Source organism: Misgurnus anguillicaudatus, chromosome 25 (genome assembly GCF_027580225.2).
Source record: "Misgurnus anguillicaudatus chromosome 25, ASM2758022v2, whole genome shotgun sequence".
NCBI lineage: Eukaryota > Metazoa > Chordata > Actinopteri > Cypriniformes > Cobitidae > Misgurnus > Misgurnus anguillicaudatus.
In genome coordinates, this window is record NC_073361.2 from 15639450 (window position 1) to 15657158 (window position 17709).

A 17709-nucleotide genomic window follows, 5' to 3' on the forward strand; every position below is an offset into this window, starting at 1 on the left:
GGACTCACTTCTGATCTGGCTTCTGAAATGCATCTTATACAGCATCCTAATACAGTTAAAAAAAAACAGGACTGGTAAACATCTGGCTTTTAACAGAATAGTAATCTGACAGCCTTCAGCTTCAATAGTTTTCAGTGTGAATGATGTAGCTCAAGCAATTACACTTCAATATTTATGTCAGTATTTCTTTATTTTACTTTTTCAAATGATTGACCTTGACCATATTTAACTTATTTCCTGTTTTCCTCTGCCTACTTAGTATCCCGTGCCTCTTTTCAATTCACCTCCCTCCTTACTTCTTTTGTCTTATACTGAATAGCTGTCACAAGGGAAATGAGAGAGAGAAAGAAAGAGAGAAAGAGAGAAAGAGAGAGATTTCTCTCTTAATCTTCAAACAAACAGCCAGTGATCTCCAGGGCTGCCGGCTCAATTTTTTCGTTGCTCTCCTTCTGTTATTCATTTAAGATCTCACCATAACACTGCCTTTAACCACAGCAAAGAAAACAAAGCACATGGAGTCCGAATTTATTTTAATGTAACACATTCAGTGCTAAAACCCAGCGGGCATTCTGACACATCCATGCAATACGTGCAATGTCTGATGCAGATGCTTCACAAACATTCAAACACAAGGCCATGCGGTGAAGGTCAGGAAAGGATGGAACGATGAAGCAACAGATAAAAAGAAAGATGAAGCGGTGTCACACCTTCAATAAATCTGAAACGCCTGAATGCGCATGGCTCCTCAGCACAAATCCATCAGGTCTTGAAGATGACCTGATGATAATGATGGCAATGGTAATGATGATGGAGGTGACAATCAAAAGAACAACGACGATGATGCTGTTCGAGACAAAATCTCTCTCCTACCTGTAAAAACTGGCAGGTTCGTCCCTGCTGGCAGGTCTGTGCTTTGACTAGGGCTTTATCGATATTGATGGTGGCCTTCTGGTATACCTCTCGAGCCCTGCTCACCGTTAGCGTGCTAGACCAGGAGCTTTTCTTGACCAGCGGCCCGACCTGGTCCACCGACATCGGGCCACCAAAAGTCAAAGCGCCTCCTTTGGCATTGGAGCACGTGGAGCAGTTTCCGACATCGTTGTTGCTACGTGATGTCTTAAGAGATGAGCGGCCACCACCTAGCGTGTTGTAGCCCTGGCCCAGGAAGTAGTGGGACTGAGATTTGTCTGGATGGCGGCCCATGGTCATAACTCCTGAAGGTTGATGCTGGTGGTACAGGCAAATCTCTCTGTCCAAAGTGTCGTCCGAGCTCCAGTACCCAGAACCGGGTGTGCGCGCTCGAGGTTTGGGCTCGGAGCGACTCCTTTCCTTGCTCTTCCCCCGTTTGTTGGTAGACGACTTGTGCAGGGTGCTCACGGTAGATGTGGAGACGTTAGGGTGGGACGTAGACGATGCCATAGCGTCGGCTGGGACGGCGGGGTCATTGCCGTTGAGGGTGGTGCGTTGGCTGGGACCCTCCAGGGAATGGGACTTGGTGAACAGTTTTTGGACTGAGTGTACAAGGTGACGTATACGACCAGGACTGTCGCTGCGTTGGTGCTCGAGTGCTGCTGTGCGTTTGTATTGCAATGTGTGATAGCCATCTTTCCTCATTGGCTGCTGCTGGTCGAACTGTTCCAGCAAGGATGGGGGGATGCCGGATGAGCCACATGGGCCACACCCAGTTCCCCCGGCCAAGCCCCCCGGTCCAACATAGGGCACTATGGCACATTCGTCCTTACGTTCGTGATGCGAGTGATGTCGCCTCGGAAACGTACTGCTGGCCAGGTCGGACTGGCATCCGAAGTAGGAGTGGTCGGTCGGGTGGGTGGGACTGATGACAAAGGGGCGTCGGTCATGGCGTAGGGTCAAAGAGTCGTAGGAGTGGTCACAGTGTGTGAGTGTGTGGTGGTGACTGCGACTGGAGGACAAGCCTTTCATCGTCATCCTGATACACACAGCCTCTCCACACACTCAGAGCCTACTGAAGAAAGATAGGTAGACAGAAAGAGTTTGTAAGAAAGAGACAGAAAATAAGATGCGTATAGCGAAGAAGATAATGTTGAATATGTAAAGGAATGAAAAACAATCAAGAGAGAATATAGGAAAGAGGAACAAAAAGAGAAATAAATATTATATCGGCACATGACATTAGCACTTTAAAGGAGGTGTTCACACTGACAGCGATTAAATCAAATTATGAATTTCTACTTGGCTGCATCCAACCGAGATGTAAAAATGAACAGCGTTCAGTCACAGCGGTTCGCTGTCAGTATGAACACAGAACTGTAAATGCAGCATTTTGATAGCAATTAAGTATACTAACATTAGTATGTGAAATACCTCTCCATGCTTGCTTCACCCAATAAAGCCACAGATTAAGAATGAAGGATTGACACATTGTGTTTTTTATTTAGTTTTATCCCGTTTACTGTGTCGAAATGAAAAATCGTTCTTTCATGCGTAAAGTCATTTGCGAGGCTGTGAATTCATTAAGAGCGTTTACTGATGTAGGAGAAACCCTATTGAGATCAATGACGAAACTGAGATTAATCTCTGAGATCAATTCTGAACGCTTACACTCTACATGAGCATCAAGTGTGTGTACAGCATGCTAAAGCGCACACACAGGCACGCACACACACGCACACACGCACACACGCACACACACACACACACACACACACACACGCACACACACACACACACACGCACACACACACACACACACACACACACACACACACACACACACACACACACACACACACACACACACACACACACACACACACACACACACACACACAAAAACACACTTAAACTGTGCAATAAATAGGGCTGAAAAAAAAGGATTAATTGGGACTAATAGTTTGCAAAATAAAAGTTTTTGTTTACATCATATATATCAGTGGTCTCAAACTTTTTCAGCGTGCAGCCCCCTTTGTGTACGGTGCATTCTTTCGCGCCCCCCCCAAAGAAAATGTATGACAAAAAACAGTTCTAAAACTTCACATTTTAATTAAACAAAACATTAAATTATACATAGTAGTTCTGCCTTATTTTTTTTTTTAGGTTTTATTTCACAGAATTCATGATAAATTAATGTATTTTATAAAAATGTCATAAAACTGGGCCCCCTGGCACCATCTCGCGGCCCCCCTGGGGGCCCCGGACCCCAGTTTGAGAACCACTGATATATACATACATACATACATACATACATACATACATACATACATACATACATACATACATACATATATATATATGTGTGTGTGTGTGTACTATGTATAATAATTATGTATAAATAAATACACACAGATGCAAGTATATATTTAAGAAATATTTATGTGTATATACATTTTTAGATTTTTATATAATTTATATTATATATAATTATAAGTACTTCATATATAAATAGATTTTTTCCTTAAAATTATACATGCATGTGTGTGTATATATTTACATAATTATTAGGGATGCACCGATACCACGTTTTTGGAATACGAGTACTTGCATTTCAGTACTTGCCGATACCGATACCGAGTACTTAATAAAAAAAAACATGATTTAAATTTACAGGTAACAGCTTTAGTCATATAATTTAACAAAAAAACAAGGGACTAGTTTGGAATTAAGAACATGTATTTAAAATGAAAAGCATGTTGTATGCAACATATTACAGAATAAATAATTTTAAAAAATTAAACAGTGACAGTGCAACTCAAATAATTTTTTCAGTTTGTTGTAAACTCTGCCTCTTTGGACAACACAAGAGGCATTTACCCCTTACACGCCGCTCGAACATTTCTAAGAACGTGGTATCGATCCGCAGTATCGGGGGACTTTTATTGAGTATGAGTACTTTAGAAAATGTGGTATCGAGGCCGATACCCGAAACCAGTATCGGTGCATCCCTAATAATTATTATACACAGTACACACACATGATGTAAACAAAAATTTTTATTCTGCAAACAATTAGTCACGATTAATTGTTTTAAAGCCCTAGCAATAAATATACAGACATTTCTAATCGTAGAGACTGCAAATACCGTATTTATGAAAAAACACACACATGCACTCAAAACATCATCTCATTCCACATCCCCACAATCCAGTGTGGCAACTATACCCAAACAGTCTCTATGATTTTCAATTCTCTTTCTTTCCAGTTCAGATTCAGGCATATATCTATGTCTGTCTGCCCATCGTCATTATTTTCTATCTTTTGAATCTTTCTGTCTTTATGGTATATCAAAGCAAAAAGACTGAAAAGAAGATGTAGAAAACAGATGTGGAAAAATAATCATTAATCTTTTCATCTCCTTTCATGTCTTTGCCTTTCTTTGACGAAAGATAAATTGAAAAAGTCAAATTACTATTCTACACAGACAGAAAGTAACACTGATACGGACACGCACATCCAAATTTAACAACTCCCAAACTTTTTGCTTTGTTGATGAAATATGCAAATAGGGGTCATATTAATGGTGGCGTTGAAACAAATGCAACGACTTTTTAATGAGACTGATAAATAAACAATAGCTTTAGTATTTCTTCCAAGATCTTCATGGTTTGTGTTGTTTAGTTTTGATGTGATATATATATAAATTAAAATATCTTGATTATATTTGTCCAGCCTGATCTCACGGGAATCCGTATAAATTATACGAGTTGGCTAATTCACATGAATTTGTATGAAGTGAATAATACACATACAGCACTGTGTAAAAGTTATAGGCCACCACGTTGTTTTAGAAGTTTTAATGTCCATCCATATTTATTTTTTTATCTATTTTATTAACATACAAACAGAAAATACAGGAAATATGTACAAAAAATAAAAAAATATTTCCAGGACTAAATGTCTACTTAAGGCATCGTAGGTGTTTAGTGTGACCTCTTTTGGCACTAAACACATCTTGGGCGTTTTTCAGTAAAAAGACAAATTTCTTTAAAATTAGAAATTAGGTTTAATTTTATTTAGGTTTAAGAGATCCTGCAGTTTCCTGCTATTGCTCGAGTGGAAGGGAGGTTTACCCTAAAAACTTGATACATCAGTTTACATTTTTATGCAGTTTTTAATACTACATACATACTTCCGGTATTTACTGAATGTATTCTATTAAAGAGACTGAGAAATAATATATGACCACTATAACACTGCAAAAACAACAAATCTAATTCTGGCATGTTGGCCTAAGACTTTTGCAGAGTACTGTATGTATGATTATTAAACAACAAAAAATACAATATTGAACAGAAGTGAAAAAGTACAAATGTTGTCATCTGAATTAATATAAATTAACCACCTTGAAAAATACATACATACAAATTGCCATGAGATACTTAAATGCACTGCAAGTCACTTGCATAAATGTAAAGCATTCATCTCTGCCCACATATTAATAATACAATTATGTGTGAAGTTCAATTTAGTCACTGCGCATTCATCTTTCAATTATAGGCTGATGGAGTTTATATACAAACGTATGTGATTTAAAATTAAACTCTTAAATCTTTGACATGACACAACACAAAAGGTTCAATTACCTGTATAAGTACATGTGTATGTGTGTGCTGAAGAGCATAACACATCTTTATAACAGCATATGTGAATTGAGCATATGTTAATTATTGGCATTTGAAGCCTTTCTGATGAATCCTAAGGGCTTTTTACACATGAAATAGTTGGTTAAGAGATAACCCTGGGTATTCATAAACTGAGGTTTCACACAGTGCATTCCTAAACCCTGGGTTAACGTTTTTATTTGCAAATTTATTTGGATCAAAATTGATGTCAAACTAACTGAATTAAAAGAGCGTGCTGCCGCTTTAAATAACTGCTTGTCTCGCGCTTCCGCGTCAGCGACAAAACAGGTAGCAAAGTAAATCTCTCTTGGCTGTTTTAAGACTAACTTTAGTTAGTGTGTAATGTTGCTGTTAGAGCATAAATAATACCTGCAAAGCCTACAGCGAATGGCAGGTTTGGACTACACCCCTCTACTTCCTGGTTGAATGACGTCAAAATAAGAGTTTATGACTAAACTCCGCCCACAGGAATATGTCAGTCGCCAGCTAATGGCTCAGGCTAAGCTAAGCTGCTGTCGAATCACATCACACTAAACAAACTACACAATCAGAACTCATTACAAATTTCTGAAGAGGGACTTCATAGAACAAGGAGGAAATCAGCACGTTTTTAGGACCGTGAAAACAGCGCTATAGAGATAAGTCAATTGTGCGAAAAAGAATGTGTTTTTTGTATACACAAAACATGAACACAAAATCATAGCTTCAAAAACACAAGAAAAAGGCGTTTCAGCTAATGCACATGCGCACAGTTTGGTAAGCACCTCACATGACCTCCAGAGAATCGTCTTTATGGATTGATGATTGGTTCTTTTAACTGGAAGCGATTGTGATTGGTTCATTTAACTAGAAGGCGGGACATCTGACGCCAGAGCAGCTGTATTGAGGGTTGCATTTTACTGCAGAGCGCCGGTTTTCAGCGCGGAAGAAAACCGCTTATTTGAAAAACGCTGAGTTTCCATTGGAAACAATTGAAAAAATGCGCCGGCCGCAGGCGTAAAAGCTTTGGTGTGCATGGCCCCTTAAACTGCAATTCATCGACTGGCCGCTAGAGGCTGACTCCAAAAGAGAATCAATTCACATAGACCTCCATGTTAAAATGTCCAACTTTAGAGCATAAAAAATATGTTTACAGCCTGTTACAAAAATTGTTTTGGGTCTGTATAGCTAATTTTTTTATTTTTTGTAACTCATCAGTTTAAATAATATAAGTCTTAAAGGAATAGTCCATTTTCTTGGGGGAAAAATCCAGGTTGTTTGCTCACCACCATGTCATCCAGGATGTTGGTGTCTTTCTTTGTTCAGTCGGGAAGAAATTATGTTTTTTGAGGAAAACATTGCAGGATTTTTCTTATTTTAATGGACTTTAATAGAGCCCAACATTTAATACTTAACTCAACACTTAACAGTTTTTTTCAACTGAGTTTCAAAGGACTATAAAAAATCCCAAACGAGTCTTGTCTAGCGAGGCAATTGTCATTTTTGACGGGAAGGGTGACAAATATGTACTTTTAAACCACAACTTTTCGTCTAGGTCCGGTCCAGCACGACCTAACGTAAATGCGTAGTGACGTAGGGAGGTCACGTGTTACATATATAAAACGCACATTTGCGGACCATTGTAAACAATAAACTGACACAAAGACATTAATTAGTATCAGTTGACATACAACAACGTAGGAACGGTCCTCTTTCAACCACTTGTAAACACTGGGGCGGAGTTTCGCGTTCGTCCTCTGTGACCTCTTGACGTCATGACGTATTGCGTGGGGTCAGCTGGCGCATCACGACCGGATCTACATGACGAGAAGTTGTGCTTTAAAAGTGTATATTTGTTGTTTTTGTTGTCGAAAATGACGGTCGTTTTGCTGGATGGGACCCTTGTGCCTCGTTTGGGATTGTTTGTGGTCCTTTGAGGCTCCGTTGGAAAAAACTGTTAAGTGTTGATTATTAAATGTTGGGCTCTATTAAAGTCGATTAAAATTAGAAAAATCCCGAAATGTTTTCCTCAAAAAACACAATTTCCTCTCGACCTAACAAAGAAAGACATCCACACTTTGGATGACATGGTGGTGAGTAAATTATCTGGATTTTTCTTTTAAGAAAATGGACTAATCCTTTAAAGTTCTGCATAATTAAGGGTGTGGCCAATTGAGTGACGGTTAAACAGCCACTGCTATCACAAGAGTCGAGCTAGGCGGGCATGGTTTCAGCAACCAGCCACCTCAGCTTCACCCATGTCCCGTCTCTTTACCCATTTTCAGACATCTGCGGCCAAGATGGCGACAGCAGGCACAGCCTACTATTTCAAAAACGAACTTAAGAAACCTATGGGTGATGATGTCATGGACACTACGTCCATCTTTTTTACAGTCTATGATTTTACCCCATTCATAGTAACACAGCAGTGCTCAATCTTGTTATATCCAATATCTTTGGTAATCACACTACAACCTTGCTAAACACCCTAGCAACCACCTAGTAACCATTCCTGAAGACATTAGCAACTGCGTGGCAACAACCATCCATGACACCACACATCCATCAGAAATGTGCAGATTTTTACCTTTCAACCTTATTTTCTCTTTCTTTTCATTTTAATCCTATCTTGGAATGACCTTGTGTTCTTCATACTCTCTTTTGCTTCGTTCCTCCCTCTCATCCCCCTCTCAGTTTCATTGAAGTGCTGTTGCAACATAATCAAACTATGCTGACAGTTAACACAGACTGATGAGACTGATGAAACTAATTATACTGTCCATCATTAAAGACACCAGACACGCACACACACAATTTCTTCCACCCAACATTTCCAGCATCCACATCCAGATCTGTGTGAACAAAGAAAACAAAGAGAAAGAGACGGAGCAGAACAGTGTGCAAAAAAAATCCTTTGAAATCATTTAGCTGTGCAAAAATCTGACAGTGTGATTACTGAGAGTAAACACAAACAACTCTTTCCGTCTGTTCTGTGAAGAATAACAAACAACAGATTCCAAACTGAGATGTCATCATTTGTTGATGCAGTAAAATTAGATGATATAGGTTAAATAGAAGACCATAATTGGAGGTTTATAGCTTTAAATCCATTTCTTTTATCTGAAGTTTACAATATGCAAATTTATTACAAAAAATTCTGTGGGTTTTAGTGTAATGCTTGAGCATTACATTACCAGTGCAAAGGTAATCGGTTTTTGGATAAAAAATGGCTGACAAATGCATAGAATGCACAGAAAAACTTTCCATAATTTCTGTGGTAATGTGAAAATGTATATTTTTGTGTCATTTGTAGGTTCATGAGTGGTCAGGATCTATGTCATAAACTTTGTTTTTCTATGTAGGTTTATGTGGTAAATTTTGATACCACACACCGCTGGCTGTGCAATGTATGAGACTCAATCGCAAACCCCTCTTCTTCCAAAGCACAAGGGGTTGTGAGTTATAACACCTTAAAAAGCACACACGGATGCACACGTCATAAATCCGCTGTAAACCATCCAACAGCACACCATCTGGGAGCTTGGCTGTTTTCAACATACTATGATTTGAGATGGACTAATGCCAATGCACAAGGCCTGCATCAAATCTAAAGCCACATAAATATGCAGATTTCCACAGATGCAGAATATAAATTCCCATCATTCACAAAATTCAGCACACCCCCACTGTTGTGTTTTAGTTTATTAAATATTTAATTGAAAAGGCTCTCAGCTACCGAGAGATCTCTCTAAGCTCCATTTAACACTTTTTGCCACATTTAACAGAGATAGGCCTATTAGTAGTATCATTATTATAGTAACAGTGCTCAAACCGACAATTAACATAAAAAGGTATAGTTTAAAGTCCCCATCAAATCAAATTATATTTTTGTCTTTTATTATGAATATGTTTGCCTTAATAATATGGTGGTCCAAAACACTGAGAAAATTCACATTAAGAAGGTACAATCATTTAACCTGATAAGGAACACTGTGCCATACACGGTACACCCCCTCCCTTGCATATGAGGCTCCATTACGTCATTGTAACTTTGAAGCATTAAATCTTCAAAATATACGGTCATGCAGCACATCTTTGAAAAGCTTAGACTTTAGGGAATCCATTAAGCGTACACACAAAGCATAATATGATTTTTAGCAGTCATAAAACCGTAATCTAGTTGTTAGCTGAACCTGGCGGCGCTGATTTAGGATATTTACTTTCCTTCAAAATCTTCCCTTTATCCGCTTCGGTGAAATTCTCCAAAACAAATTGTTCATAAATCCCCAAAAGTCCAAGGAAATGGAATATCCAAGCCTTTTAACCCAAAACGATTTGTTCATCTCACAATCTTGACGTTTCTGACCGAATTACGATATAAATAGTGTATACAATTAGTTCACTAAAGGACATTCGTTCAAATCTCACTTTTCATTCACGATTTATAATGAATATATTCGGATGTCACGTTTATTGTGCAACGTCTGAGGAACAAATACGCCCCCTTGTGGAATTTCAGCCGTTCCATAAGGGGCTACAGCGTACAGCCTCTCGCATTCGCCAATATAAGGGGCTAATCACACCAAAAGCGCTTTAAACATTTGGAAACGCAAGGCTCGACGCACTGTCTTTTTAAAAAAAAGAGCAGTGCGACGCGGCTTTTTATATTGCTAGGCAACCACAGAGTCAACTGTCTTGTCAATCAAATATTGAAGCGTGAGCGCTCTTTTGCTGTTAACTGTCATATTAGCAGAAACTTTAAAAAGAGGGCGCTTGCTCTGACCTTGTTTGAGGGTGAGATGTGCACAAGCACGCAGGAGAGAGTGAGCGAGTGGAGTCCGGTTCTTCAAAGCAAGTGTAAACTTCACTCACCCCAACGTAAGGCCCGCCTCTCCCCTCATTCGATTGGACAATGGAAAGACACGAATGACGTCGGGCGCTTCTCTGCTCTCAGCGTTCCTTCAAAGGCGCGTGCTGCGGCCGGCGGCAAAAACCGCAAGGCACTCGGCGCGCATATACAGCGCGCAAACGCTCCCTGCCCATAGAATATCATTCAAAAAAGGCTCCTGCAACTGCCATAAACGCTTTTGGTGTTATTGGCCCTTCTATCAGCATTTTTTTGACATCATTCTGCACTCCAGCTTCTCATCAGATTCCAGTAAGTGAAATAAACTAAACGCTATTGGGCGGCAGTGGTAGATTGTCTACATACCGGAAGGATGGTGGTTCAATCCCCGGCTCCACCTGACCAAAAGTCGAGATGTCCTTGAGCAAGACACCTAACCACAGCTGCTCCTGACGAGCTGGATGGTGCCTTGCATGGCTGACACCGCCGTCGGTGGGTGAATGTGAGGCAAACTGTAAAGCGCTTTGGATGGCCATTGGTCTATGAAAGCGCTATATACATGCAGTCCATTTACCATTTATTTAAAAAGGAGGACCGGCCACACCAATAAGTCCCACCCAAACTTATGGTGTCAGTGGAAATTGCGGCAATGCATCAAACAAATTTGCGCCTTTAAAGGCACTTCAGTGAGTCTTTAAATTTTAACCCATCCCTGCTTAAAGGTGCAGTGTGTAAATTTTAGCGTCATCTAGTGGTGAGGTTGCGAATTGCAACCAACGTCTCAGTCCATGGTTCACTCCTTGCTTTTGATAAAACATAGAGAAGATACGGTAGCAGCCACAGGACAAACATGTCATAGTCGGAGACAACTTAGTAAAAAAAGTTTGTCTGCTAAGGGTAGGGATGGGCAATATAAACGATATGCAATATAAACGATAGAAAATTGGCATACGATAGAGATTTTAAATCTATTGCACTATCGCGATAATGCGTGTTGATGACACAATCTACCCGCGAACTTTAGAGCCACGAGCTGCAGCCGAATAAACATGGATGAAAGCGTCAGCGAAACAGAGGAACTTGTGAAAAAGATTGATGCAACATCTATTATTTGGATTTAAGCCATGAGTTACATAAGTTAACTGATGCTCCACGCGCGAAATTGGCATTATGGTCTAGTAATTGTGAAACATGCAGTATATATGTATGCAGTATAGTCCTCACAAGCATTTAAAGTGTTTAGTGTTATAAAAATAACTAGAAAATGCACTTCCGGAGGAACCGCAAAAGTGTGCTTGCTCTGGTGCGGTCACTAACGTGATTTGTGAAATGTTACATTTTAGAATGTTTTTTATCTTGTGCATCCTCGCATTGGAGTCCCAAGTTCATGTACAAAGTTTGGTTTCAATACGTGAAAGCATTCCTGACACACACACACACACACACACACACACACACACACACACACACACACACACACACACACACACACACACACAGAAATGTATACAGGCTTGTAACCAGGGGTGCTTCCAGCATTTAAGGACATCCGGGGCTTAGCACAGACCATTTTATGTAAATACAGGGATAGCTAGCTAGCCTAGAACCAACTATAACGGCTGTGCTGCACATGTTCAGGGTTCGACATTAAGACTTGTCCGCTTGTCCGGGACAAGTGGATTTTTTGTAGGACAAGTGTAAGAAAAAATTAGTTGTCCGACTCCTCTATGAAAAATCCCTTGCTCTGCCACTGATTATCAAAACACAAAAAATACATTATATTATAAAACTTTACCCGGACAAGTGACTTTTGTGCATGGACAAGTGAAACACAAATTTACTTGTCCGAAGGACAAGTTCCTCAAAAAGTTAATGTCAAGCCCTCAGTGTTTTCTTATTACATTTTTTTTAGAATTGTAATTTAAATAATTTTAATTTTTGAGTGAACAATCCCTTTGAAGTGCCATATTTTCACACACTAATTTTGTACATAATATACCAAAAATCCTTTAGTACTTAAGATAATCTTAAAAACATGAGACTTAAAGGTGCAGTGTGTAAATTTTAGCGGCATCTAGTGGTGAGGTTCCAAATTGCAACCAAAAGCTCAGTTCACAGCTCACCCCTCGCTTTTGAAATGCATAGAGAAGCTACGGTAGCCACCACAGGACAAACATGTCATGATTTTGTCCATTAAGACTGTAGAAACATGGTGGCACAAAATGCCGACTTCCATGTAAGGGGACCCTCTGTGTATGTAGATAAAAACATCTCATTCTAAAGTAATAAAAACATAACGGCCATATAAGAGCCATATGAAAGATCTTTATACACCCCTGATAATATAGTTTTGTATATTATTTTGCATTTCTGTCAAGAGATCCTTCTAAAAATTACACACTGCACCTTTAATGTAGGCCAGAGTTCACGTCACCAAAAGCAGCAGATATAAGCTGCATTTTATTGATCATAAACTCATTTTTAAAATAAGCGATAGGAAAGAGCGACAGCAGCACTGATAGCCTAATATCATTTCATTTCTTTACTATTTATGAATATGATTGTGTGTTGAGCGTCTACGACAGGGCTATTCAATTAGTTTGTCATGGGGGCCAGAGATACATCAGTGATGATGACTACATATACATTTAAACATACTCATGTTGTATTTTGAAACTGCATAACAACAAAATAAGTGCATTGTACAATATACTTTTTCTACAAACATGTATTTTCAAACTGCATACAACAAAACTTGTGCATTGTAATATGACCAAGTAGGCTTTATCTACATCCAGACATGTTTGTATTTTGTATTTTAAAACTGCATAACAACATAAGTGTATTGTAAGATACCCGAGTTCTATTCTTATTCTACATTTAAAGGTGTAAATAAGAGCCATATCTACTCACTTAAGTACACATAACCAAAAGTTTATAATATGGAACATAAAATTGTTTTATGCAGTTTTTTGTCAAAGCTTATTATTTCACAACCCTTTATTTAAACTACAACCGCCATCTTAATAACTGGCAAACATTAGGCTAGCTTCTAATAAGAGAAATTATATTTTTAGATTTCATCAGAGCAGTAAAATCACGTGTATGTTTGTCAGCGCGATATGCATACAGTGGTGCAGGACAGATGCTGGGCTGTGAGCGATGGCCGATTAACTTACTCGTTTAAATTGCATTCTTTTGTGAGAACGATGACTCGCATAATATTTGAGCCTTTGCTGTATGAGCAAGCACAGAGAAAACATTCGTTGTGGCGTTGACTAATGAATATGGATGATCTCTGTTCTTCTCTTCAATGGAGCGGGGCGTGGCTCTTTATAAATAATGCAGTAACATGAGAGACGGTACATCTCCCTCTTTTAATACAGTTAACAACGAAGTACAATATTTGTTTTCGATTTCACTTACACCATTTAAAAGCAGACATTCCAAGCATTATGTAGACATTTATCTTATGTTTCTATGAAAACAATTCGTTAAGTTACAGCTCATTTTTCTGACGTGTTTCTGAAAGGACGTCACTAAGAGAGAGAGCAAACCCGCATTATGTTTATTTTCTTAATTTTGCGAAAAGCACAACATTCTGTTTTTAATGGGAGTGGACAGAAAAAATACTAGACACTTTAAAGTTTTAAATGATGTATAAATCATATATGTAAGTCCAAAATCAGCAGAGTTATCTAAGTCTCTTTGCGGAGTGATTGAAAAATAAAGATTTTGCGGCGCCCGCGCCTCTGTCGACCCAGACTGTGAAATTAATGATAAAAGAAAATATTTCCCTCAGTGATTGACAGCATAATGCAATCAATCGTGTTCCCGTTCAACAGTAGCTAAGCATACGATTTAGATATATGTATCTTCTTACCTGAAGATCATGTAAATGGCATATACGCAGTCTTCTGGCAAAAGCTGTGTTTTTAAATGTGTCATACATTTCTGAAAGTCATGACTGTTTAAATACACTTGGCGTCACATGCATGATTTAAGGTAAAGTGACACTTTTTCGCGTCAATTCACAATCACTTAAATCATGCAGCTGTCATAGAGCCGACGCCAAACGATCACGCGAGCGAGGACGCGATACTGACGCGAGCGAAACTAATACGTTTACAATGTATTACATTGATGAAAAAGGGAATTAAACTTGTCGTGCCATATATCACTGAAATAAAAGAAAGGGATTAAAATATGTCTGAATCATATAATTCCTACCTGTATGTGAAAATGCACGTTCTCCAGAGAGCTCGCGTTGATTCAAGCATTCAGAATATAAAATCCATTTGCAGTTTTGCGTCCGAAACCGCATACTGTATAGTGAATAAGATGAAGTTTTAGGATTTTAAAAATATGTATCCAGGATTCCGCTGTCCATATACGATACAAAGCTTGGGTGCCAGCCGATGGTGCTGCGTGCCCCACGGGCTCTATGCAGCAGAGTCTCAGGCTGTGGCCTCTTCTCCGGGCTTCTCTGCTCTCCGTCTTTCTCAGCTCTTCGCTGTATTGTGGCTCTTAAAGGAACACTCGATTCTCTCAACAGCTCTTCTCTATTCCATTTTGCCATTTAAACCTTAAAACTACATCCCGCCATTGTTATTCAAACTTTTCCACGGAGCAATAGCCTGTTAGCTTAGCTTCTAAAGATGGCTGCCGCTATCTTTACATTCTGTCTAAAAAACACGTTTGAACGTAAAGGCTGCCCTCTACTGGTAAAGGCTAATGACATTTTTTATTTTTTACACAGGTTTTAATTGGACATTTTAAAGTGAAAATAACATAATATAGACATGTTACTGCAATGTTTTTTTATCTTGGGCATCTTCACATTGGAGTAAAGAGTTCATATAAAATTTTTGGTTAATAAATGTTACAGACATATTGAGATTTGAACTACTTCCTGTTTTGGCGGCGTTGACGCACATTTAGTTTGGGCTGTGGCGCGCAAACGCTTCCGAAAATCAAAAATCCTTCTAGTAACTTTTGTGAGGCTCGGTCCAAGGATCGCGTACGTGGAATTTCATGAAGTTTGGACAAAATTTGTGACCTGTGAAACTTTTTTAAGGTTTTGTGTTCTTTCCAATATGGCGGCCGAACGACATGGATCTGTGACTTCATCCTCTCAAGCAACTTACACCGGTACTGCCCGAACATTTTAAAGTTTGAACGGTGTCTCTGCGTCAAACGGTCTGGTCGCTAGAGCTGACACAAAAAATCTACCCGGGAATAATAATAACTAGAAAATGCATTTCGGGACGAACTGCAAAAGTGTGCTTGCTCTGGTGCCGCCGATTTAGTTTGTGCATCCTCACATTGGAGTCCCAAGTTCATGTACAAAGTTTGGTTTCAATACGTAAAAGCGTTCCTGAGATACAAACTACTTCCTGTTTGGCAGCGTAAAATTTTAGGAAAAAAATTGTTCTTTTGATGTTGTGCATCCTCACATTGGAGACCGAAATTCATGTACAAAGTTTGGTTTCAATACGTGAAATCATTCCTGAGATATAAACTACTTCCTGTTTTGGCGGCGTCCACGCACATTTAGTTTGGCCTGTGACGGGCAAACGCTTCCGAAAATCAAAAATCCTTCTAGTAACTTTTGTGAGGCTTGGTCCAAGGATCGTGTACGTGGAATTTCGTGAAGTTTGGACAAAATTTGTGACCTGTGAAACTTTAAGGTTTCCAATATGGCGGACGAACGACATGGATCTGTGACTTCATCTTCTCAAGCAACTTACACCGGAACTGCCCGAACATTTTAAACACACACACACACACACACACACACACACACACACACACACACACACACACACACACACACACACACACACACACACACACACACAGAAATGTATACAGACTTGTAACAACTGTTTCTCTAAAATTTACCATAAAAAAAAATATTTCACTCAGTGATGACAGCATAATGCAATCAATCGTGTTCCCGTTCAACAGTAACTAAGCATCAGGGACGTGCACAGGAATTTTAAGGGGCAGTTGCTCTAACCTAAAAAAAGGGCACCTCCCTCCACAAAAAAATGCTACATCCAGACATGTTCATATTTTGAATTTTAAAACTGCATAACAACATAAGTTATGCGTTACTGGAGAGCAGGGAGACAGTTCTGTCTTTAAACTGTCTCCCTGCTTTTATTACTCAAAACAAAACTGACTCGATGGCGAAAGGTCGGAAGACCAAATCATATCCACCGAGGAAATGTTTTTTATGTTGTTACAGTAACACTTTGTTTACAGTTTTGCGCTGCTCAGCCTGGATTACAACACAATGCGTCCGATTCGCGAACTGACTCCTTTGAACGGATTCGTTTGAATGAACGGTTGAAACAACAGATCTGTCCCAACACTAAACTCACAAGACGTCACTGTCAGCACAATCAGTCACTTATAGCGCCTCAGAAAGGAGAATGTAAATGTGTTTAGAAAGATTTGCCCTAAATAACAGTCTCAACTAAAAAACATAGACATTTACAATGTTAACTTTATGATGAATAAATATTTTATCAGGTCTACCAAATAAGGATTTTATCCTACAAAGCAATAAAAGCCATGGTAAAAAACTGATCAAAGATGATGACAGAAGAGTGTCAGGTAATATCTGTGTCTGATAAATGAGTGCTGCAGAGGAGGTTGTAAAACTCTTCAGAAAGACCAGTCATAATTTTTTTTAAAAGACTTTGACTTAAATAGTGACATTTTTACATTTAAAATATCTGCTAATGATGAGAACATTTTGATAATTATGTACATATAGAAAATCGGCCTAACATATCGGCCATCAGCTGCCCTGATTTCTAAATATCGGCATTGACCAGAGAAAAAGCCATATCGGTCGACCTCTACGTGAAAGCATTCCTGACACACACACACACGCACGCACACACACACACACAGAAATGTATGGCTTGTAACCAGGGGTGTTTCCAGCATTGAAGGACATCCGGGGTTTAGCACAGACCATTTTATGTAAATACAGGGATCACAAGCCTAGATAACCCGCTCTAGCTAGCCTAGAACCAACTATAACAGCTATGCTGCACATGTTCAGTGTTTTCTTATAAAAAATTTTTAGAATTGTAATTTAAATAATTTTAATTTTTGGGTGAACAATCCCTTTAAAGTGTCCTATTTTCACACACTAGTTTTGTACATAATATACCAAAAATTCTTCTTTAGTACTTAAGATAATCTTAAAAACATGAGACTTAATGTAGGCCAGAGTTCACTTCACCAAAAGCAGCAGATGTAAGCTGC

General features: G+C 39.0%; 1 protein-coding gene across 4 annotated transcripts in view; it reads right to left on the reverse strand.

The window, feature by feature from the left end:
• The window catches only part of dlgap1b (discs, large (Drosophila) homolog-associated protein 1b), a 128667-nt gene that overhangs the window by 51000 nt on the left and 59958 nt on the right, over positions 1 to 17709 (reverse strand). For 3 of the 4 annotated variants that reach the window (XM_055181926.2, XM_055181928.2, XM_055181929.2), the window contains exon 3: positions 871 to 1984. In XM_055181926.2, the coding sequence (XP_055037901.2) occupies positions 871 to 1947 (1077 nt within the window). In that variant the 5' untranslated portion in view covers positions 1948 to 1984. The remainder of the gene's footprint in view (positions 1 to 870; positions 1985 to 17709) is intronic. The other variant, XM_055181927.2, reaches the window with a different exon arrangement.